This window comes from Silurus meridionalis, chromosome 9, assembly GCF_014805685.1.
Source record: "Silurus meridionalis isolate SWU-2019-XX chromosome 9, ASM1480568v1, whole genome shotgun sequence".
Lineage (NCBI taxonomy): Eukaryota > Metazoa > Chordata > Actinopteri > Siluriformes > Siluridae > Silurus > Silurus meridionalis.
The window spans coordinates 656,347-680,576 of NC_060892.1; the positions used below are offsets into that span (position 1 = coordinate 656,347).

The following is a 24,230-nucleotide window of genomic DNA, read 5'->3' on the forward strand; positions in this document are numbered from 1 at the left end:
AAGCAGAAGGCAGGCGGCGGTTTGGGATTGACTCAATGTCTTAGCAGCGACCAGTTTATTTGGCACCCGGAGAAGCAGCGGGCAGGGCTGTGGAGGATCTCCGGGAATCCGGACCAGACTCGCAGGCTGAATAAAGTGAACCTAAACGCGGGGAGGTCCCGGGGCAGGCGGCAGGTGAGCGTCACTCCTTCTTGGTGAGTTGTAGTACCGCCGAGTTTGGTGGAAAAGTTCGCTTTCTGTCAGTTTCAGAAGTTGTTCACAAGTTGGTCAGAGAGAGAGAGAGAGAGAGAGTGTGTGTGTGTGAGAGAGAGAGAGAGAGAGAGCGCGAGCGCTGGCTAACCGGAGTGGAGATCACACAGATAAGTTAGCATGTTAGCTAACCGGAACACCTCAGCTAGCTCGGAGACGGTGTTCGTTAATTAGCCTTTAGCATGTCGCTAATTACAGTTAAAGAATGAACGGATTGTAATTCTGTGTGGGAGAGTCAGTAATAGTTGAGAATGGGGTTAAGGTGCACTGGCTGAGGTGATTTATCCCGGACGTATCAGCGAGCAGCGCCTGTAATCTGCCTCATTAGGGAAGTGCGAGGCTAATCTGCGTTAGCCGCCTGTGTGACTAAACACCGTCCGTCAGTCAGTCCGCTTACTGCCCGCTAATGCTAATGCTAACTCATCAATGGAGTCCGTCAGCGGGTCGGAAGATTCAGCGTGTTTAGAGTTCTGTGGACTCGGATGGGTTAGTTATAAAGTTAACTGGTTAAAAAAGTTATCCAGGTTGGTTTGGTTATAAAGTTAACTGGTTATTTAGTAACCAGGGTCGGCTTGGTTTTAAATTATAACCAGCTGACTTTATAACCAACCCAACCCTGGTTCCTCAATAACCAGTTCACTTTATAACTAACCCAACCCTGAATACTCAAAAACCAGTTCACCTTATAACCAACCCAATTCTGGTTCCTCAATAACCAGTTAACTTCATAACCAACCCAATTCTGGTTCCTCAATAACCAGTTAACTTTATAACTAACCCAACCCTGGTTCCTCAATAACCAGTTAACTTTATAACTAACCCAGCCCTGGTTCCTCAATAACCAGTTAACTTTATAACTAACCCAACCTGGTTCCTTAATAACTAGTTAACTTTATAACTAACCCAACCCTGATTCTTAATAAAAAGTTCACTTTATAACCAACCCAACCCTGCATAACTTTTTTTTTTCTTACCAGTTAACTCAATAACCAGTTCACTTTATAACCAACCCAATTCTGGTTCCTTAATAACCAGTTAACTTTATAACTAACCCAACCCTGGTTCCTTAATAACCAGTTAACTTTATAACTAACCCAACCCTGAATACTCAATAACCAGTTCACCTTATAACCAACCCAATTCTGGTTCCTCAATAACCAGTTCACTTTATAACCAACCCTGGATAACTATTTTGTTTACCAGTTAACTCAATAACCAGTTAACTTTATAACCATCCCAATTATGGTTCCTCAATAACCAGTTAACTTTATAACTAACCCAACCCTGGTTACTATATAACCAGATAACCATGTTGGTTACGTAGTTATATGATTATATTGTTAAACCGGTTGGGTTATAAAGTAACCAGGGTTAGTTTGGTTATAATGTTAACTGGGTTGTTCATAAAGTTAACTGATAATAAAGTAACCAGGATTGAGTCATTATATTGTTAACCAGGTTGGGTTGGTTATGAAGTTAACTGTGTTGGTTATGAAGTTAACCAGGTTTGGTAGATCTCTAATGTAATCTGAAAGGGAAAGTAACCATGTGATATGTAGCGTTAAACTTAATATAAAGTTTATAATTATTATATATAGTTTAATTATAATAAATGTAGGAAGGGACTAAACTGAAATGGGTGGAAGGAGATGTGAATGTGTGTCATGGATTCTTTGTGCATAACATCCTGTAAACGTGTGTGTGTGTGTGTGTGTGTGAGTGAGACACACACACATTTGTTTGTGTGACACAGATCTGATTCTTCAGGAGGACACACTGTGATTTATATTCAGTTGAAGTAGGTGGAATTTGTTGGTATATTTAATATTTGCAGAACCGATTCATGCAGAATGATAAGAACTCTACCTGAGTTGATTATTGTCACGTCACAAGTGTGTAAGAATTCAGTGTGAGTGTGCTTTAAAGAGAACAGATGTGCTCTCAGTGAACACACATGGCCAGTTGGGGTTATACTTGTAAACCTGGTTGTGAACAGGTAGTTTGTAATATGACTTTGGCGTACAGATTTAGATGCGCTCTATAATGGGGTGCATTGCGTTGTCTTCCATGTCGTGATCTGTTTTGTGCTTTAGGTTTGAATCGTGTGTAACTTATGAAGGACATGTTGATCTTCCCAGGTGTCAGTGTAGCTGATTTTTGATGAGAATGTAAGATTTTGGGTGTGTCTTTAACATGAGAAACACACAAACCACCCAACAGCCATCAGTTTCTTTTAGAGAGTATTACAGGACACATGATCTGTTACGGTTCAGAAAGCTTGGTACAGTTTGTCTTGCATCTTAACGATGCACACGGATTCCTTTCCTGCCATTTATATCCACAATCCACCTCTATACACTTTTAGCACAAGGTGTCTTGTGAAGCTTGAACAGCTTCCATTGATGAGTGTAGTGTCCTGATTTACATCCCAGAGGCTCTTTGTGTTTGGGTTAATCACACTTTGCTCTTTCATGTCACCGTTTTGTAAGTTGCCTATTTCATGAGAGGTCCAGGACATGGTGTTGATTCCTGTTGTTGAAGTTCACGTTCTGTGTGAGCCATTAACGTATAGTATGTATCTGTGTGATCTGTGAGCACGCCAAAGAGGAAAAATGTAGTCAGACAAACGAGCACGTTTTTGCTGACTGAAGATGGCAAGAGAGTGTGTGCTGATTCATGATGCTGATGCTTCTATTTCCTTACATTTGGTTCCAATTTTGCTTTGGCGCACATCATTTGGAGCGTCACAATAAAAGTGTGTAAACTGGGAGGAAATTCGGCTGGTTCCCCAGGTATAGAGGAAGGATTATCTGGATTATCAGAGTTTATACTTGTATGCATTCTTATATTTGGGGGAAAATGCTTGGTGTGAAGAGCCAGTGGTGAAACTAGTGGAATTATTCCTGGCATCAGGGAAAAGCACACTTATAGTCAGGTGAAGTGAATTGAGCTTCAAACATGATACATACAGGAAATGCTGTTGATGATCTTAGTCTTATGTCACACCTCATAGAAGTGTTTATATATGCACTTTATTTCCTGTTATCTCCTATGCTTCAGTTTCATGAATAAATTTACAGTGTGCATGCATAGGTGTTAATCAGAAATCTAATTCTCAGCCCTACGAGTCCCAGTCCTAAGCCTGTTTCCTGCAAAGAAACAGGGGTTTAAGATTTCTGTTCTATCAACGTGTGTGTGTGTGTGTGTGTGTGTGTGTGTGTGTGTGTGTGTGTGTGTGTGTGTGTGTGTGTGTGTGTGTGTGTGTAAAATTTCTGCTCTGTGGTGCTTTTAAGGAAGACTGCTCTTGTCACTCAGTGAGAGGCCCTTCATTTGGTCCAAAGTACAATCTGATCAAATATTAAGTAAATGGTTGAACGTGGCGAATGAGGCTTCTTCTAGAGTGCACTGTACGATTGGACACTTATTAAATCAGCACACACTTTTGTCCAAGGTTGAACTGAAGAACAGTGTGAACAAAGCGATGTAGATCAGTTCAGCTCGAGGGTTCTCCAGTGAGTTTTTAACTTCTGGGGTGTGAACTCAAAACTCAAACACTAAATCAGATGCTTATGTTTGGATCTCGCATTGAATCCTGAAATCTGGTACAAAATATTGTAACCCTCAGTATCGTGTTTAAATAATTAGAATTATCAGTAAATATTTGATCATTGTTTATCATTATTTGGCAGTCATGATGTTTATCATGTATAAGAAATGTCTTCAAGGAGGTATCATATATATTTGTCATGTTACCCACCTGTCACTTGGGTTCCAGTTTCAGCGTTTTAGTATGACCTTAGAGTTGAAAAAGAGCAGCTGTGGAAGATTTCCATGCCTGAGAAGTTCTGGAAAGAACATGACAGCAGCTCATCCCTGTGTCATTCAATGGGGTTTTGCTGACAAAGCAACTCCAGAACTCTCCATGTGCCACAGTGAGATGAATGCAGCATCAAGAGGGAGCAAACGTAGCATTTTCTTCTTGTAAAATCCTCTGAGACATTGATAATTGTGGGTGTTTGTACAGCAGGATGCTTTAATAGTCACCAGTTAGTGTATCAGGATAAGGTCTAGATTAACTTGGAAAAACCTTCTTGTTGTCTATAATTTTTTTCAATGGCAAGAAGAAAGATGGTGCTGAGGAGTTCTGGAGTTGATGGTGGCCATTTTTTATTTCTTTTTCTGATATGTTGCCAGAACGAGCTGGTAGTGTAGGTCTGTACATTTAGTTTATCCTGACTATAGAAATGACGTGTTTTGATCAAACGTTTTGACACCAAACAGCAGCTCTGCGTTTGTTTGATGTTTGATTTTTTTAAATCAGGTTTTGGATTACAACAGGGTTCACAAAAAGGACAATTGAAACAGTTTTACAGAAAAAAAATAAGTATGCATTTAAAATGTATAAATTGGTTTCTTAAAGTTTATGTATCAAAATAACCTGCTGTTGTGCTCCAATTTCACTCACATTCTTACAACCTACAATTTTATGGCACTGTAAATACAGCATCCTTCAGTTTGTCCTGAAGATTAGCTGCAGTCATTAGAAGTAAAACTGCTCTCCTGAAGAAATAAGATTCTTATAATGATCATGCAAAACATTTGTTTTCGATTTGACAATCCTCTGTTCCTCATCGTGGTGTGTGTCGTTCACACACCACCGATTTGTTCAATTCGACAACAAAGCACAAGAGCCGTCTTTCATCTTCTCTGAAGAGAACAGGTTTTTTACAGCTTCTAAATTATGCATAGTACCACCACACATGGCCAAATGTTTGTGGACACCTGAACCATGTGCTTTTTTGCAATCCCATTCCTGGGATGCTCAAAAAGCACAGGAGGCACAGTGCAAAGGACGCTGGAACAGCTTCGAGTCTCCCAATTCAAGTGAAGAGGAAATTTCATCCAAAGACGTCTAATACTATTGTGTCTCTCCAACTTTGTGGGAACATTTGTTTTTATTTATTTAATTAGTAGATGCTTTTTAATACATTTTAGCCCTGTCCTAACTTCTAAATTCTCAAGTTCCTTTACAATGATCTCTCTAGCTGAGAACCTCTGAAGAACAGTCCATTTGCTTGAAGTTTGTATGTATGTGCTTATCCTTTTATATCGTATCTTGTATGTGATCGTGTAAGGTCGTGAAACCCGTAGTGGTCTCAGAGTGCTAGTTGATTTAAAGCACGTTTGTTTGGTTGATCCTGCCTGTGGATCACTTGAAGTAATCTCTGCTGCCTGTGGATCACTTGAAGTAATCTCTGCTTCCTAATCGAATCCTCTAAAATCCAGGTTTTCACCCAGTGGATGCTACACAGCAAGCCATCCAGACGAGTGTGTAAACCCACAATCATTAAATTCGATCGTAGGATTTTGAAGGTGAACTCTTCTCTTTTGTTCAGGATACTGGAGGTTTGTAACAAAACAACCTATCCTTGAAAAGATTCGATTGGGAGTCGTTTTACGCTCGAAGGCTGCATACAGTAGAAAAACATGTTCTTATGCTGCCCCGTGTAACCTTTTGATCTTATCTACAAATTTGCTTGCGGGTCCAAGGGAAGCACTGTTTTGTGTGTGTTTGTGCGTGCGTGCGCGTGTGTGCGCGTGTGTGCTCGTAGTTTACACTGTAGCCCATTTGAGATCTTTGAATGTGGGGGATGGGTAGATGACTTTCCGGTGTGTGTGTGTGTGTGTGTGTGTGTGTGTCTTTGGAGGGGGTGACTGAGGCTACGTTCTTTGAATGTGAGCATTCTTTTGTGCCCTCATGAAGAAGAAGCATAGGCTTTACTTCCTGTCTCAGCACTCGCTGCCCCGTCACTAGGGGCAATACCAGGTAGAGTCAGCGGCAGACACGGGGTTAAAGACGTCCATTTTGTTAGGTAACACCCTCGTGTCCTGATCTGTCAGTGGTGTTAAAATGGCAGGGTTTAACCCTTGATGTTCAGGAGTAAATCAGCACGTGGCACGTCACTTACACTGCCAGCTGACTGCAAGACTAATTAAAGATATGGCGAGTGTGTGGTCACGCCACATTGTCACTGCGTCATTTTTATTTTTTTTGGTGAGATTATATTTGTTTCTTGATAACTCCAGGAATCGGCTTATGAGTAAGATAACGTCGAGGTTCATCAGCTGTCTGAAATCTTTAGAGGAAGTGCTGATTGTTCAGCAACTGCACTGTGCATGCACGTTTTGCCAGTTGTGTGTTTTTGTGCTGTTGTGCTGAGTCATACACAACTCTTGTTGTTTAGACTGTTCCCTATAGACGGTCATTATATCTGCAGGCCTTATGAGGGAACAGTCCCTGTGTGTAGTCCACCTTACCACGGCGTGCAGAGACTTGTTCCTGTGCATTATGTGGAGTGATGCGGCTGAGTTCGTTGCTCAGATCGATGTTATTCAAATTCTCATTTTATTATTATACATTTTAAGCTTGTTTTCTTTTTATTTTGCCTGCAAACCCCAACCTGATAACGCTGTTAATGTTAACATTTCATGAACACCTTCCATCGTGGTGTTAAAGAAAACCGATTCAAGTTTCTTGATTTTTGACTGTAGACTATTAAATGATCAGTCAGCGTCCGGGTTATGGTCTAAATCCATGACACAATAACTTAAAGGAGACACACACTTATTGATCAAATGTATTTGGACACCTGACTTACCCAGCCTTGTGTGTTTTTTTTTTTTCTTCTTTTTTTGTTTTTCTTCTCTAAAATGTTCCCACAATTTTGGAGGCACACAATTGTATCAAACATCTTTGGATGCAGGAGCATGAAATTTTCTCTTCACTTGAACTAGTAGACCCAAACCTGTTTCAGCATGACCGTGCACAAAGCCAGCTACGTCTGCTTTACATTGGTTGGAGAGAAAGATCTTCTGCTTTAGAGCTCCAAACCTATTGAACACCTTTAGGCCTTCTCACCTTCTCACCTACATCAGTACCTGACCTTACCTGTCACCATTGTGGCTGAAAAAATCTAGAAAATCCAACTTTAAAGTGTAGATTAGATGTTCGATTATACGTACATCATCTTTACTAATCGTGTTATTCTGGTCAGAGTGAAAATGTTTGGTTAATTCAATCCCAAGAAATCTTTGTCTTGAAAAGTGTATCCGTGTTCATGTTTAGGTTTGGGTCTACGAGGTACATCTTTTTAAGTCATCAAGTCAAAATGACCTGTTTCTCTCAAATACTCTTGCATCTCTTCTTCACCAATGGACCATCCCTGCACGTAGAGAGTTGAATTTGCAAATAGTGTTGAAAATAAACAGAAATTCTCCATTCCCCGTATTCACAACAGTGCATCTGTGATTCTCTTTAGTAGCTCTGAAGGTTGAGATTTACCCCCAGATCATGTCAGGAAAACTTTAGGAGTCATGTTGCTGGTCGTGACGTGTTTGTAGGGTAAATATAAAGTACTTTTCGCTTGTCCTGAACCTAAACGATTTACTGTCCTGAGTCTGGAGTATGGTGCTGTAACTCCTGATAAAACCTGGTGCTGTACATTTTCTCAGTGTGTGCTTCACTGGGTCACACGCTCTGTTTAAATATCTAGTTTTTACACATCCTGTTTGCAGCATTGGACAAATCCATTAACCTACTGGATCTTTTTTTTATGCACCATGGAATCCCTATGGCCATAAAATAAACTCAACAATGTGACTCCAAACAGTTTGAGTATATAGTGAATTTCAGGTCCTGGGATGAACAGAGGACAGACTTTATGGTTACTGCAGCAGCTCACGTGTACAGAATCCAGGTGACATTATTTACTGAGTCAGGGTATAGACCTTTCCCTTGTATTAATACATGCTCCTTTATTGATTGATCCCTGGTTGTGTGACATCAGGTGTCAAGATATCAGGTTTGTTGACCTGCTTTCCTGAGCTTTGTTCTGTTCTCTGTGATAAAGTGCATTATATGAAGTACATACAAAAAATAAATAAATAAAGGATCTTCCTGCCTTTGTGTTTCAGCTGCATTTTTAAAAAAGTTGGGGAAAGACCCAACCTGTATTTTTATTTATTAGATTCTTTTGAGACTTTAGCTTTCTCTCGTTCCTGTAAGTTCCTAAAGTGCCTCAAGGACATTTTATTTATTTATAAAACCCCTGGTGTTGTCTGACCTGCTGCTGCTTTTGTTTTGTTTTGTTTTGCTTTTAGAATTTGTGCTGCTTATTTAACCTAATTTGACGTAATTGTAGATGCGTAGAGGTGTTGTGAGCATTGCAACCCTTTGTGTTCGAGCGCACAGATGTTCATTAATTTATGAGGAAGCAGGACGATGCTTTTTCGTCGCTTTCAAACTACTTGTGTTTTGGAATGTTAAAAGCCCCTCCCCCTCTTCGGGCATGCGCTCTATACGTATGCGTGCGTGCCTGCAAGTGTGTGTGTGTGTGTGTGTGTGTGTGTGTGTGTGTGTGTGTGTGTGTGTGTGTGTGTGTGTGTGTGTGTGTGCGCGCACCAGCCAGTTTCTCAAGGGGTTAAAAACCTGCCTCGGTCTCACTGCTGCATCCGTAAACCGGTTTAAACTGGTTTTCAGGGAAGTGCTTTGTGTGTCCCATGGAATCTTGGGAAGTGTCATGTGGAACCCTAGTGATGTCACACACAAGATGAGAGAACTCGGGTGTTGTCAACTCATCCTCTGACTGTCTCTCTCTCTCTCTCTCTCTCTCACACACACACACACACACACACACACACACACACACACACACACACACACACATTGGTTATGGATCACACAGGTAGAACCAGAGGGAACCTTGATTACTAATAAATCTAATAGATCTCCATATTTTATTTATTTATTTATTTATTTTTTTTATGAAACAGCTGGAGGCTGTTATCATGTGCTGTTTAGTTCGTGTTACAGAAGCTCATCAATCAACTACAAAGCAATAACTTTATCCACGTTCAGAGCTAGAAATTAAATTGTTCTTTTATTATTATTATTATTAGTGGCATCATATATCTAGTTTCCTTAGCGTGTATTTTCACACTGAATGTAAATTCCTAGATTGGAAGTCAGGGAAGAGTTTATACATGCCATGTTTTATAGAATTTATTCTGATAAACTTTACCCATGATTCTTCTACGCCCGTCACTTCTGTTGCAGGAGCAAAGATGTCTGAGGAGGTGGTGCGCCAGACACGCAGCCAGAAGAGAGCGCTGGAGCGGGACGTACCGACACTCGATGGAGATTCCAAACGAGTGAAAATGGAACCAGGGGAGCTTGGTTCTAACAAAGTGGCAAACATCCTGAAGGCCGGGGAGGTGAAAGCCACCATTAAAGTGGAGGTGCAGGCAGAGGATGAGCCTGTGGATATGAGGACACCTCGCAGGTAGGCCATAAAGCCACACAAACATGACCTCGGATTTGTGAAGACTTTTTGCCATTTATCAGTGGATCTTCATATACAGAATGAATGTAATGAAATGTCTGGTCACCTTGACTTACCTCTTACTTTAAAACGCAAGACGCCTCGACCTGCGTCATTTCCTTCGGGCATTAATTTTCTTTCCATCTCTTTGAAACGTCTCTGCGAAGACTAAAAACGCGCCATCGATTTTAAAAGACTTCGTTTTCACGCACGGTCCACACTGACACACGAAAACGATTTGCAACCATATCCAGGAGACAGAACAACTTAGGGATACATAAACAACCAAACCTTTATAGGTCTAGAGAATGTTAGTGTTCTTTAAGAGCATCACAACAGTGGAGTGTCTTGTGCTAATCTGCATGGTTAAAAAGATCTCCTCATTCCAAAGAATCTTCTCTTATCTCTTCATTTATGGGTTTACCTGCATAAAGATATACCGTGTGCTTTATTCACTGTGTTGGTACTAAAGGAAAATAATAATATTCATGTGGATGAAACTAGTGAATGTCAACCTGATTTACCTGCAAGACTACACAAAAGTGGTGTGTATAATCACACACTCGATCCACAGTGGTATGGGGAGCAAAGGGGCCAGGTGTGAAAAAGCTCAGGTATACCGTACCAGCGTTCTTTATTAGTTCTGGTCAATGAGAATGAAGTCTGTTTAGGTTGGTGAAGGTGTTGGATTGTGCTGGTTGGTATGACCAAAAATTTATATCACGTTATTTCTAAATTGTTCCTGTTGCACGGTATTATTTCCCTGCATGACCGGGTATTAACCACATTTCCTACTGATTGAGAGAGGAAACACTGCAGTAGATTGACAATAAATCCCCTTTTTTACTGTCCTGATCAGTGACAATTGTAGAAATAGTTCACACTAGTAATACAGTGGAACCCCGTTGTACGAGCAGAATTCGTTCTTGAAAATTGCTCGTGTGTCCATTTGCTCGTACGTTCGAACTAATTTTCCCCATAGGAATGAATGTAAAAGTGATTTAATCCGTTCTGAGATCTCATTCGATCGCTTATTTCTGCACTTAAAAACTATTTGTAGCCTATTTTTAAAAACAAATACACCGCAAATTACCGTAATATAAACATAATTTAACACTTACTCATGTGATAGTGGTTGATTGCGAGTGTGAGACACGCCCCACGCTCGTAACCTTCTCGGTTTCCATGGTAATTCTATTTACTTTCGTTTTCACAGCACCATCACTGATTTTCTTGGGAGACATTTTTCAAGATTTCTAGTGAAATAAAAGTATAAAACTAAACAAAGTTACTGTGGGAGAGCGTGTGAATATGGGAGCCACTTTTATTTTTGTTTTTTGTGTCGGTCTACTTAGTGCCCCACGCAGCACGTCTCTGGAGCGCACACACACACACACATACACACACACGCTCTCCTCCTTAAATGCACCCTCCGATCACTTGAAAAGAGAGAACAATTATTAGGTCACATTAACTTCAGGTGAGGCAATCCCCTGCCTATCTGCTCCCGGACCCTCCCTCCATTCACAAACCGCCGTTTGGCCACGCCCCCGCTGCCACAGTTACGTTTTTGCTGCACTGAACAATGAGAGTGACCGAGTGATACGTCATCAACTAAGCGACTGATGCGACCCTCCGCCGAAAACGGGGAACCGGCATCGTGGGTTTGCTCGTGCCTTCGAAATGTGCTCGTGAAACAGGGTAAAATTTTGCGAGCGAGTTTGCTCGCATCTCCGTTTGCCCGTGCTATAGGTTGCTCGTACAACGGGGTTCCACTGTACCGGTTTGCAAGACCCCACAAAATAATGCTGTTTACAAAGAGGTGGCACTCATGATCATCATAAAATGAAAGAATCAGAATGCATGGGCGTTACAGTCCAAATACAGAACCTTTTTATTGTGCAAATTTCACAAACAACAAAAACAATCCCCTTCCCCTCTAACTGCAAGCTTAGACTTCTTTACCAACTACCGTAATTTCCGGACTATTAAGCACACCCACTTACCCACTTAAGCCTGTTACGGTGTAACGGGTGAAATATGTTGTGGCTCCTTTAAGAGCAGAGCGGCATTTTGGGAATAGCCTTTTTCCAGTATTACTTCATGTGTGCAAGACCAAGGAATATGTCCTTTATTATTTTCTGATGCTGATTTCTAAGTTTCTTTGACTAACCCGTAACGCTGTTGGCAAGAAAAATAAAAAAGCACGAGTTTTGGAAACCTGTCTGTGTTTATATGATTTCTGTTATAACTGGAGTTAGCGAGCTCTCCTTTCACCCAGACTCAACGCGTTACAACGGCTTGTATCTAAACAGCAGCCCACCAAGAAAGTCATTGTTCACTGTCTTCCTCCTTCCTTTCACAACTATTTCTCTCGGGAGTTTATCTTTTGGCATCGTCGTGTGTTTAAAAATCGCCACCGGTAAAAGTTTTTTCCTCCCGATGCCGTGCAGCTCAGAACACAGGTGAGGTGCGTTTTTTTTTTTTTTTTTTTTTTTTTTGTTTCCGTTCGGAAATTTCATTGGTCTAATGTTCTGGGGTTCAGTTTTTTGGCTTGAAGTTTGTGAAATCGGGAAAAACCCAGGAAAAATCCATAAATTAGCCGCTTTGTTGTTTAAGCCGCGGGGTGCAAAACGTGGGGAAAAAGTAGCGACTTATAGTCCGAAAAATACGGTAAACAGCCTGCAAAGGCAACTTGAATACATAATATTTAAACAAATAAATAGAAAAGGTGTGCAACTTGCATTAATAATACTAATAATTCCAATTCAAGTCCAGGTAAACAACACAGTATTCAAGTAAATCTGAAAAGAAAATATGAAGTATAACTTGGTGAAGATGTCTTTACCAACTGAACCTTCATGAAGACTCCTGCAAGGTTCAGTCTTACTCCTGCATATGTTATTTTCTCCCACCCACAATACTGAAGTTTTGTCCCGCCTGCAAAACCCTGCGGGTAAAATGTAGAAGTAGTTTTATTTTCAATGCACTGACACGGACATGAACAAAGAACTTTACAGAACTTAGAACATCAACTGAAACAATATAAAAACAGGCCAAGGTTTTGTTGTTGTGTTGTGTTTGTTCTTTCTTTAATAATGCAGTAATATCTGTAGCACTCAGTGATTCTCCTGTCCTGCTCTTCAGAGGTTCAGCCTCTCCGTGCTCCAATAGTTACTGCACGTGAACCACATGAGAGTTCGCTTCCGACCTCGTGCCTGTACATCGTTTATTTAATTTTTGTTTCCATTGTTGATTTTGTGCAGTTGCTACATAACAGTTTATTAGTTTTAAGTAATTTATCTGGTTTTTTTATATCTTCAAGACCATTTGGCAGGAGTCCCGTGAATAATTTTATTCTCACACACACACAGACACACAAGTATTTTATCGCCCGCACCCGCATTCAACCATTAAATCTTGTCCCGGGTCCCGTGGGAGTGCAGGTCTCGACTTTCAATGTCTATTCTACCCATCTTCACCGTCTCGCTTAGTAACACACAACTGTTCCCTCACCAGTGCAACAGTGAGAAGATCCCTCTTAAAGTGTGGAGCCACGCCACGTTCAGAACGTTGTTTACGCGACGTACACCGGTATTGCACTGTACTAAAAATTCATATCGTAACAAAAACAGTGGTATTCAGTATGAATCGGTATACTGCCCAGCTCTAGTGTTTCACTTCACAGCATGTCAGGAGCTCTGTTGGGTTTTAATCTTCATGCCTCACAGTACATCATTCACCAACAGTCTTCTTTCACTTTACACTCATGAGACCTGTGCTTGATTATGGTCTGTGTTTACATATCAAATACCTTTACCTGGAAAGAGTTCCTGCTGAAATATTCTTAGTTATGTGTTCTGTGCTCTTTAGTTTTTTTAGTACTTGCTGAACGAAATGAGATTCAGATTTGGTCAGAACAGTTAAACGTCTGGAGAGCTTCATCTTGGCATTGCACAAGAATGTGCGTGATTTTACAGGCATTGTATTGTATTTAATAATTTTTTTCCCTGTTCGACTCGAATCCTGGTGCATTAACCCTCGGGGCGTAAATCGTTGGGGCAGGTGTGAAGAAGGCAAACACTTAGGGTGTGAACTAAAACAACCAGTCCAGGCCCCAGTCCACACGAACACGGGCAAATAAAAACTATTTTATTATCTGTACTAAACCCATGTCGTATTTAACCTTAATACACATCACAAATCTTTGCTCTTTGCACTAGATAATGTGAAGCATGAGAGTGGAGATAAGAGTTTTAGCCTTTCATCAAGGTCATGTGATCTTCACAAATCCAAAATGGCAGAACCCCTTGTAATGCTTGTTCTCTGAATTACGTGTTTTTAGTTTCATTTCATCAGTTTATCAAAGCTTTACACATTGAAAATGATCCCTTGAGAGAACTCTAACAATCAGCTACTAGTGGAGACGGAACAAGACTGATAAAGTAGAGGTTCATACACAAACAGCTTTAAACTTCAGGCCCACATCATGGCTACTGGTGGATGCACCAGAAAACGACAAATAAAGTCTTGAAGAATTGTGAGGGAAAATATTTTTTTTGAATTAGCCAGAATTGGAGTCAGATTTAGGCAAACCTTTTTTCTGTCCGTGGCAGAAACAGGCTTTAATACATCAGAAGACGCTGCAGAATGAAAAATGCTGGAGGAGCTGCAGGAACTGAAGCAAGTGGGCCTTTTATAATAGGCAAGAACATGCAAAATAAAAAAGATATGTCAGAGTACAGCTGGAATCCTGAAGGAGTGTTCTGGAGATCTTGTCTTCGATGCAGTTGACAAAACTGCAGATGTTTTATATTATCTATGGATATTTGTTTCTACTTGCTTTTGCTAAGGGTTTGTCTGTAGCTCTGTTTCTTACCATCTAAACAGACGACATGGATGTCAAAAATAATGCTCTGGTGGATGTTCTGCCTGTCTCCTGAGTTTATGACTCTTAATACTAAACTGCTTTAAATCTGGTTTATCTTGTACACACTATGGTCAAAAGTATCGGGACACACTTTAATTTTTAATCAATTTCCAGAAGATGCTTATCCACGCTGCAACGTTTAAAAACGCTCACGTTCTGTGCATGAGATAATTAAGATGCTTCAGTCCGCGTCGTTTCTGGCCGGCGTGTATTTATTTAATGTCTAAAAACGCACCATCGTTTTTCCGAAAGCCTCCGTTTTCACACACGGTCCACACTTTGACGTGAAAACTCTGCTTTCTAAAATGTATCCACTTTGGACTAGACCGAATCTGCACAGCTGTGATTGGTTGTAACGTTGTGACAAACATCAGAGATTGTAACGTGACACGATCTAGTTGGAATTTATAATAATTTTTTCAGATGTTAAATATGGTGGTAGAAATCTTTAGGGAAGTCTGTATATTTTAGTCTGGAATCTTTTGATGAAAAAAAATGCTTGAGTATTTGTCGATTTTTGGGGTGTTTTCCTGTGTGTTCTCTGAGCTCCACTTTGAGGACCAGAGATTTCGAGAACATGGCTTATTATACTTGGGGAGGACTCATTAAACATGTTCTATGGGGCGGTGGAGTAAAAAGTTATTAGACATTAAACAACACACAGAATTTCCCCCCTGAGTCAGTTCTTGATGTCCAGAAGATCCTCCTGGAGTGGTATACGTTTTAAAAGTTTTGGACAGCTCCATTTTCTACTGCACCTGAACGCTTCCTGCCTTCACAAAATGAAGCCGACGTGTCACAAACTGGTTCCAGCCGGCTGTTGCTATGGTTTCCATACAGGAGGGAACCACTGAAGAAAAGGGAGCGTGTGAATCATGTGATCTGAGGGACATTCTCATGTCATGTGATCTTGGGTACTCATTAATAACCAGGAAGTTTTGGTGATGAAGACGAGGTGGTTGTTTGGTTTGTATCTTGCTTTGACAAGTGCATTATGATGTTCCAAATCTTTATTTCTGAACATTGTGTGATTTAAGGCCATTTAATTTAACTACATCTTGTTGGTGATTGAAGAACGTATTGATGAGCTCCATTTCATGGGTATAATGCTCTAATCTCATGTGTCAGAGTTCAGATCAACACACTTTGTTCTTTTTTTATTTGTAAGAAGGTTTTGTAACCTCTAACAAGCTGAAAGTGACCCATGAAGAAAGTGCTGATGTAACATGAGCTTCTTGCTGTTTATATCAGGAGTTTCTTAGATAGTTCTTAGATCCTTCTTGAACACACACTTCAATAACACAGGACTACAAGGTCTTCAGATCTGTCTATAATAATAGTTTCATGTCCAGAAAGTGATTTTGCGAGCCGTGAACTAAATTCAGCACTAAGATCTTAGGCCTTTCTCAGCACGATGAACACTTCAGGGAGGCAATCGGCAGCTCAAGTTTACATCTAGATTTTCTTTGGAAGACCGTCAGAAGTCCGAATTAACCGTCGGATATCCGATCTCTCCGTGTTCTGTACTACGGCAAGGAAAGTGTCTGTGTCCTTATTGAAACGGCTGAAGATTAAGAGGGAACACAATGGCCTGGACATCAGCCATTCCCCTCCCCCATCTGATCCTCCGACAGTTTGGCTCTGGGAGGAGCCACAAACCCACACTGGGCCTGGAGAAAATGTCCTTACAAAGAGTCAACATGCAAAGCAGATCATGCATCCTGCTATGAAAAGGCAAGGCAGATGGGTTCACAGGAGTACACCCTAGCAATCTTTTAAATTATATCTTATTTGGTGTGGTTTGAGATCATGTGAGATGGTGTGAATTGTAGTAGAAACCTTTCTGCTTTTTGGGAAAAATAAAACTTCTAAACTTTAATTTGTGTTAACTTTTTTGGATTTACGGTGCCAGTTTCAAGCAACCGCTACCATTGTGTACCATTGTAGGGATGCAATGTGTGATTTCGCTGCCCTCTTGTGGCCAGTCCATGTCATGGTTTTGTAATTTATCCGTGGTGCATTTTCAAACCAGTCTCTCACATATTCTCTCTCTCTCTCTCATAGCGAAATAAAAAAAGAAAGGCCACCGACGCCAGATGACGTCATTGTTTTATCAGACAACGAGCCTGGCAGTCCACAAGTCAATGGGATCAGCCACAGCTTGAAGAAAACTGACACTGAGATGCTGATGGTAATCCAGGTTTTGTTTCTTTGCTGCTTTTGCGTCACCTCATGATATTTAGAACAGCTGTTCCATCCAATCATTCAGATCTGATGCTACAGGCTGTAAATCTAAAACACGATCAAAAAGATATTGCTTATGCTGTGATCGTGTAGCTTTTTTCCCTTGTACAGAGAGGTGGATAAAGTAGATTAATTTGGTTTGTGTGCAGAAGAGTAGCCCTGAAGAGCGCCAGAGGTTTATTAAGCAGCTAAAAGAGGAGCTGCGTCTTCAAGAGGCCAAGCTGGTGCTGCTGAAGAAACTCCGTCAGAGCCAGATCCAGAAAGAGAGCGTAGTGCAGAAGGCAAGTCCAAGTCTGAGTGCATGGATGGGTATTTATTCTTCAACCACTTTACTCTTTCAATCCAATCTTATTAGGTCTTTCTCTTTGTTTTTGTTTTTTGTTTGTTTGTAGACAACTAATTCTTCATCCAACCCCCCACCATTGGTAAGAGGCAGCATTTCATCTGTAAAAGCCCCACTTCAGGTCAGTTCACCCTCCCAAAATCCTACACATGCATTATTACTGTATGTATAAATAGTAAACACATCTTCCTTTGTGTGTGTGTGTATAGGTGTCATCTAACAGGAGCTCAGGCACGGTCATTCCTCCACCTCTGGTGCGTGGTGGTGCACAGGTTTCCAAGCATACGTCTATCGTGATGCCACCGTTAGTCAGAGGCTCACAGGTACACCAGTGAATCATTACCTGGTACACACCACTCACATCACACTGATTTAATGCTCCTCCTGTTTAACTGATCACTGTGTGTGTGTGTGTGTGTGTGTGTGTGTGTGTGTGTGCGTGCACAAGCAGCAGCCCATTGCCGTGACTCCTCAGCAGATCGCCACCTTGCGGCAGCAGCACTCAGGCTCTGGTCCTCCTCCTCTCCTGTTGGGTCCTCGCACCTCTGTGCCCAATGTGCAGGTGCAGGGTCAGAGGATCATCCAGCAGGGCCTGATTCGTGTGGCCAATGTAGCAAACACCAACGTCCTGGTCAACATCCCACAGGTACACACACACACACACACACACACACACACACACACACACACACACACACACACTATTTAGGATGATGAAATATGTACAAAATATCTGGTTCTTGGATAAATTATTGTTTAATTTTAAAGTGTTTTATATTAGGGGTTGTTTGTACACGTGTTCGTACAGAACTGTTTGAGTACAGAGCTTGAGGTTCACTGCACACGTGTACTCCCACACACCCAAATTAGTCTTGCATCTTTTGGAACGTTCTCCCAATATCAGCTTGTGACGTGTATAAAAGACCAGTCACTTGTCAAAGGACGTCAGGGATGAGATTGTAGACCTGCACAAGGCTGGAATGGGCTGCCAGATGATCAGATTGTTCAATAAACACCCCTAAATGTACTATATCAACAGCTGATCAGATAATTATTCCCCCCACTGTATACACACACCTGTATCTCAACAAACCTAACAAATGTTTTAATTCAAAATGTCCTTTTATTTAATCAGTTTAATATTATTGATTACCTAATTTAATCAATATAATTAGTGCATGTTACAATTTTATTTATTCTATTTTATTTTTATGAAAAATTATTCAATATTATTTTATATATTATTTAACAAAGCATGCATTTTATTTCAAATTTCAGAAATGTTATTTCCGAAAGTGAACTGAACTGTGACTTGTGTATGGTTACACCCCTATTTATTATTATTTGTTATAATATACATTTTCCAAAATCACCCAATGCTTTTTTTAATAATAATATGAACTACTGGTAAATATTTAAGCTGGATTGTGAAGAGATTTTATTCTAAAATGTGTTGCTGCTGCATTTTTTTGATCAGCTGAGACTGATTTTAGAGGCGGAGCTTTTTGCTGAAATATTTTCCTGTTCCAGAGCAGGTTCTTCTTTCTTTTTTTTGTGGATCAGGATCTACTGGATCACCAACTCACTGAAAAGGTGTGTTTAATTATATACTTTTTGTTTTGTTTTGTTTCTCGTTCCATCTGTAGGGCTCACCCACTGGGCTAAAGAGTTCTTCAGGCACCAACGCCTCCTCAGTCAGTGCCAATGATTCCCCTGCCAGCCGACAGGCTGCTGCCAAGTTGGCATTGCGGAAGCAGCTGGAAAAAACCCTGCTGGAGATCCCTCCTCCAAAACCTCCTGCACCAGAGCTCAACTTCCTCCCCTCGGCCGCCAACAACGAGTTTATCTACCTGGTGGGGCTGGAGATGGTTGTGCAGAACCTGCTGGATCTGGCCAAAAGTGAGCACCTTTTTTTAATCACACTTGGGGGAGGGTTACTTTTACCAGAAGGTTAACATCAATTTTGTTCTGCTTCTTGTCTTAGGCAAACAGCAGCCTCAGGCAGGGAGTCCCTCTATATCTTCAGATGTGAAGGAGCCGTTTACGTGTGCTCAATGTCATACGGACTTCACCTCTCGCTGGAGACAGGACAAGAGTAAAGGTTCGATCCTGTGTGAGCAGTGTATGAGTTCCAACCAGAAGAAGGCCCTGAAGGCTGAGCACACCAGCCGGCTGAAGGCAGCCTTTGTCAAGGCCTTGCAGCAGGAGCAAGAGATCGAGCAGCGAATCCTCCATCAGTCTTCCTCGTCCTCTCCAAAGACCTCGACTGCCTCCTCGTCTTCGTCATCCTCACCAGTGGTGAAGTCTGAGCCGCATGTGCTGGTGTCTCCACAGTATAAAACTGGACGATCTTCAGTGCCTCAGCAGCAGTCAAACAGGGCAACAACAGTCCATCGCTACCACTCCAGCACCATCAAGCAGGTGAAAAGCCAAAAGTCTATCTACCATGTACTTCCATAAACCTTCGATGAAAAGCGGTTGTTTTTTTTTTTTTTTTTTTTGTTTTTTTTTTTTTATACATAAACGTGTTTTCTCTTTTCTGATCAGAATCCAGGGCAGGTGGTACGTAATGTGCCCCAGGCGGTGGTCAGCATGAATTCGCGTGGCATGAGCCGCAGCTTCTCCCCGTCCAGTCAGCTGCAAAATGCGATCACAGCCGCTGCGCTGGTCAGCAGGCCAGGTAAGCATGCAGGGAGGGCGGGGCCGAATAGCAGCAGAGCCCACAGCAGAGCCGCCAGCAGCAGCAGCAGCAGCAGCAGCAAAGCCACTAGCAATGTCTGGAGGAAACAGAACAGCACTCCCCCAGGTAGATAATGTTCTGCTGAATAACCTGTCTGTGCATTTGTACTTACAAACAATCAGTTCAATCCACAGCAGCTAGAAAGAAACTAAAGAAGAAAATAAATTAATAAACTAAAGAAACTAATGGATCTGCTGCTGATTTCTTGGTGCCATGTATCACAGGGCATCTTCATAGATCTTATAGAGTCCATGACTCACCAGGTCAGAATGGTTTGGGTGGTATGCAGGGGACCAACAGTGTATTAGGCAGGTGGTTATCAGGTGTGAGGAATAAATTTAATAAAACATGATCAAAGAGATTCTTCATTTCTTTTGATATATAACAAAGCAGTGTTCAGTGTGTATTTGTGGCGTAACGGTACGTAAAAGTTCACGGTTTGGTACGTATCTCCTTTTAAGTCACGTTCGGTTTATTTTTGGATCATTTGGGGGACGAAATTCAAAACAAAATTTTCTTGTTTTCTATTAATGCAGTTTATTATTAACGTTTGTTAATAATGAATGCAATACACTTTAGTATATAAAATTGAGGAATCGATTAAATTGGCACAAATTTAATTGATTAAATAAAATGTAATAATTGGAAAAATGTGGGTAATACGCAAACGCACAATCGACGTATCACTAGACTAGTTTTTCAGCGCACCTCTAATCGAGTCTCCACAGTGACACTGCGCTAACTCCAGTTTCTTTATACTCTGGAATTGTTGTGTATGTTTCCAAGTTTAATTTAAAAGAAAAAAAATACAAAAATAAAAACTGTCAGCCAATTAATACGTTCTTGAGGGAACTCAGATTATGTTCCACGCGTAAAAAGGACGCATTGGGTGCACGTGTGCACCGAAACAAAGCCCTGTACCGAAAAGGTCCGGTCCAAACACGTGTGCTGTTACACTCCTAGTGTCTATACGTGCTGATATTTAATTCTTTTGCGTAGTGAGTGTATGTTTATTGTGAATGTTTACTCAGTGCACTCTTCTCACACAGGTGTGACCATGGCCTACGTCAACCCCAGTCTCTCTGTGCTGAAGACGACCTCTCCAGCAGATCGTCAGCGGGAGTATCTCCTCGACATGATCCCGTCCCGTTCCATCTCCCAGACCACAAATAACTGGAAATAACACCTTCCTCACTCACCAGTGCTTCTTTCATCATCTCTCATTATAGAAACCCTGGACACCAGTTCTACCAGATAACCAGCTACCAAGCAATAAAAAGCATTTCTCTCAGTTTACTGAAGACCTCGTACTCGGAGGGCAACAGAAATTGAACCTCAGACAGTGAGTGAAGGTGAAGGATCGGATTTAACGATATGCGCACACACACACAGTGTCGGACTTTTGGACCAGGCTTTGTGTGCATCATGTCTGAGCCTCGTTGGCTGCAGTGATACGGACAATTCCACTCCGGTGTTGATGTCATCTGTGTCCTTCATCACCACGTTTGTGGTTCTGCTGCTGATTGGATTTTTTTTTTTTTTTTGAGGGGTGGGGGTTAGTTATAGTAAACATCCCTTTTTCCTCTTGACCAGGTGGAGGTACCCGGGGGCAAAGCAAGGGGTTTATTTTTTTAAATATATATCTCTGTGGACCACTAAATATGCTTCAGCTCTGTAAATCATCTGTTCAGCGTGGCTTACACGTGCCACCTCTTACTATAGGAGTGTAAAATATGCAATTCTGATGCTAATTTTCTTTTTTTTAACCCCACCCCCCTTTTTTTTTCTCCCCGCCCCCCCTTTGAGGGGTCCTTTTTTCTGAGGGCCGACATGTAAAGGTATTGTTATACGATTAAGGTGGTTTTACATCTACCAGTTTAGTGTGTATTTTAAAATGCTAAAATAAGTTTAAAATAGAAAAAAAAATTAACCAATTTTTTTTTTGTGGGGGGGTGGGGGCGGGGTGGATGGGTTGTGGGGTGGGTGGATGGGGTGTGGGTGGGCGTGTTAGGTGGGCATGGTTACGGACTTGCCACATTGGGACTACTGTTTGTTCTTTTTTGCTTTGAAATGTCCTCTTTTCAGTTCTTCTGGAAATCGTGGACATGCTTTTTCTAGAGGGAAAAGGGAAAAGGGTTGGGACTCTAGAAGTTTTTTGGTTAAATGTGTGGTGTGTGTTTTTTTTTTTTTTTTCTTTTCATTATTTCTTTTTAATGCTTTTAGGTTATGTTTGTAAATGGGGATATTTAAAGCTGTACATGGCAAATGCTTCACTTTCAATGAAGGATAATTGTGTGGTCCAGACTGTTTAAACTACTTGATCATCTAGTTTTCCATAAGAAGTTTGGACCTTTCAGTTGAACATCTGTGTAAATGATTCGGAAGCTGATTTGGCTGTGCAGGACGGCACACACCGGGTTTTTGCTTAGTGGTGGTGATGAGCAGGACTGAACAGAAAAAACGGATAAAAACATTATCCAGTCTTTATACTATGTTTTTTTTTCCCCTCATGTAACCGGATTTAGTTGTTTGTAGTGTTCCTTGGATTTCAGTACAGCCGGAGGGACCGACAGTCCAACCATTTTTCTTTTTCCACCTCACTCAAGTAAATACGTGCAGCCAGAATCCGATCATCTTCTAGTCCCCATGAGTACATGGAGGTGGAGTTCTTACTGTTCCTAAGCTCTTCTCTCATGGTCTGAGCTGCCTGTGGAGTACGAAGGCGTGGATCAGACTGTGGTTCTGATTGCTGCTGATGAGAGCGGAGACCATTCCATTGTCCAGGGATGCCAGCCAGCACTCCAGCACTGTATGCATCTCTGTTCTGAACTGTACAAAAAAAAAGATTCCCCTTTTTCATTTATTTTTGGTCTGTTAATTATTATAATAAAAAAATCTCAATTTCGTCTGTTGTCCCCTTTTTATGTATTTTTTACCAGAGGTACAGGATCAGATGAGTTCTGAATGAATTCTGCTCTGAATTCTCAATAATTACAATTCATTTATTAATAAAGGTCGGCCATGATATTGTTTATATCAGGGATGTCCAGTCTTTTCCACAAAGGGTCTGTATTGGTTCCAGTGAGGTTTTTATTCCAACCAAACAAGACCACACCAAAATGTACCTGTTTAAATCCGTTATTATCATAAACATGATCAGGTTTGGTTTTTGATTGGTTGGAATGAAAACCTGGACCCACACCAGCCCTTTTGTGGAAAAGGTTGGAAGCCCAGGCTTTACTTTATAGCAGCATCCTGAAGGTGCTGTTCCAAAGTTTATTAAACTGACTTTTCAACAATTACACTATTAAAATTGTGACCCTGCAAAACTGTGTGCACCTTTAATTGTAGGCTAAATGCTTTTATTATAGCAGATCTACCTGCCTTCATGTTTGCATATAATCAGAAGGTATGTGGTAATACCAGTGCTGGTGTTGATCACTGACTCACTAGGGTCTGTTTAATAACCAATCAAAGCACTGTTTCTTCTTCCGTGTTTAGTTGCAGTAATACACGGTGATGCAGTAACACCTTTCCCACTGTAGGGGGCAGTGTTTAATCTCCATCAATCCCACATGAAAGTCCTGCAAACTTTCAGGTCAGTAAAAAAACCTGCAGACCCAGAAATCTCTGTAGGATGTTTTTATTCTTGAACATTACACAAACATCACTATTTTTTTAGGTTCATGCTGAACAATTGAGAAAATTTGTCTAAAGAAACACAACATACTATTTTATTAGATATCACACACACACACACACACACACACACACACTTTGATGCAGCCAGGGTTTGAGCTGAAATATTCTGCTACTTAGCAAAGTTCATGAAGCCGTTAATCTTCTCAAAAGCCTCCAACAAAACAGCTCTAAAGCTGAAGATCAGATGTTCTGTTTATTCACTGTTACAAACATGCTGATGTTCTGCAAGAACAAAGAGTTTAGTTTGAGAGGTTCACTTTACATTTATAGCATGTGGCAGATGCCCTTATCCAGAGCAGGTGAGGGTTAAAGGTTAAGGGTCTTGCTCAAGGGCCCCACAATGGCAGCCTGGTGGTGCTCGGATTTAAACCTGTGACCTTCAGATCCAAAGTCCAATCTTTTAACCACTGAGAGAGAGAGAGAGAGAGAAATAAATAAATAGAGCAATAGATGGATAAAGAAATAAACAGTGATGGATAGACAGATTGAGAGAGAAATAAATAGAGCGATAGATGGATAGAGAAATAAATAGAGCGATATATTTTCTTATATTAAGTGCAAAAGTTTACAGCATTTGTAAAAATAAAAAAAAATAAATTGCTAAAATTAGGAATTTGTTCATACCCTGGATTTTTAAATCAG

At 41.0% G+C, this 24,230-nt stretch overlaps 1 protein-coding gene across 3 annotated transcripts; it reads left to right on the forward strand.

The window, feature by feature from the left end:
* Nucleotides 1-22,792, forward strand: gatad2ab (GATA zinc finger domain containing 2Ab). 3 transcript variants are annotated; one of them, XM_046857759.1, is made up of 11 exons: nt 1-194; nt 9,365-9,590; nt 16,624-16,750; nt 16,953-17,084; nt 17,196-17,267; nt 17,356-17,469; nt 17,598-17,792; nt 18,793-19,045; nt 19,131-19,567; nt 19,694-19,952; nt 20,936-22,792. In XM_046857759.1, exons 2-11 carry the CDS (start codon nt 9,373-9,375, stop codon nt 21,067-21,069), a joined length of 1,941 nt encoding a protein of 646 aa, XP_046713715.1. In that variant the 5' UTR covers nt 1-194; nt 9,365-9,372; the 3' UTR covers nt 21,070-22,792. The 3 variants fall into 3 exon arrangements, with proteins under 3 accessions (XP_046713715.1, XP_046713716.1, XP_046713717.1); XM_046857760.1 differs by having other exon boundaries at nt 1-174; XM_046857761.1 differs by lacking the exon at nt 1-194 and adding an exon at nt 1,951-2,047.
* Nucleotides 22,793-24,230: the final 1,438 nt, after the last annotated feature.

Excerpts from the sequence above, each read along its gene's own strand:
- gatad2ab (XM_046857759.1), top strand. The coding sequence starts at position 9,373 with ATGTCTGAGGAGGTGGTGCGCCAGACACGCAGCCAGAAGAGAGCGCTG. Across the intron at positions 19,046-19,130 it reads CCTGCTGGATCTGGCCAAAA|GCAAACAGCAGCCTCAGGCA; the intron begins GTGAGCACCTTT and ends TTCTTGTCTTAG. Across the intron at positions 19,953-20,935 it reads ACAGAACAGCACTCCCCCAG|GTGTGACCATGGCCTACGTC; the intron begins GTAGATAATGTT and ends CTTCTCACACAG.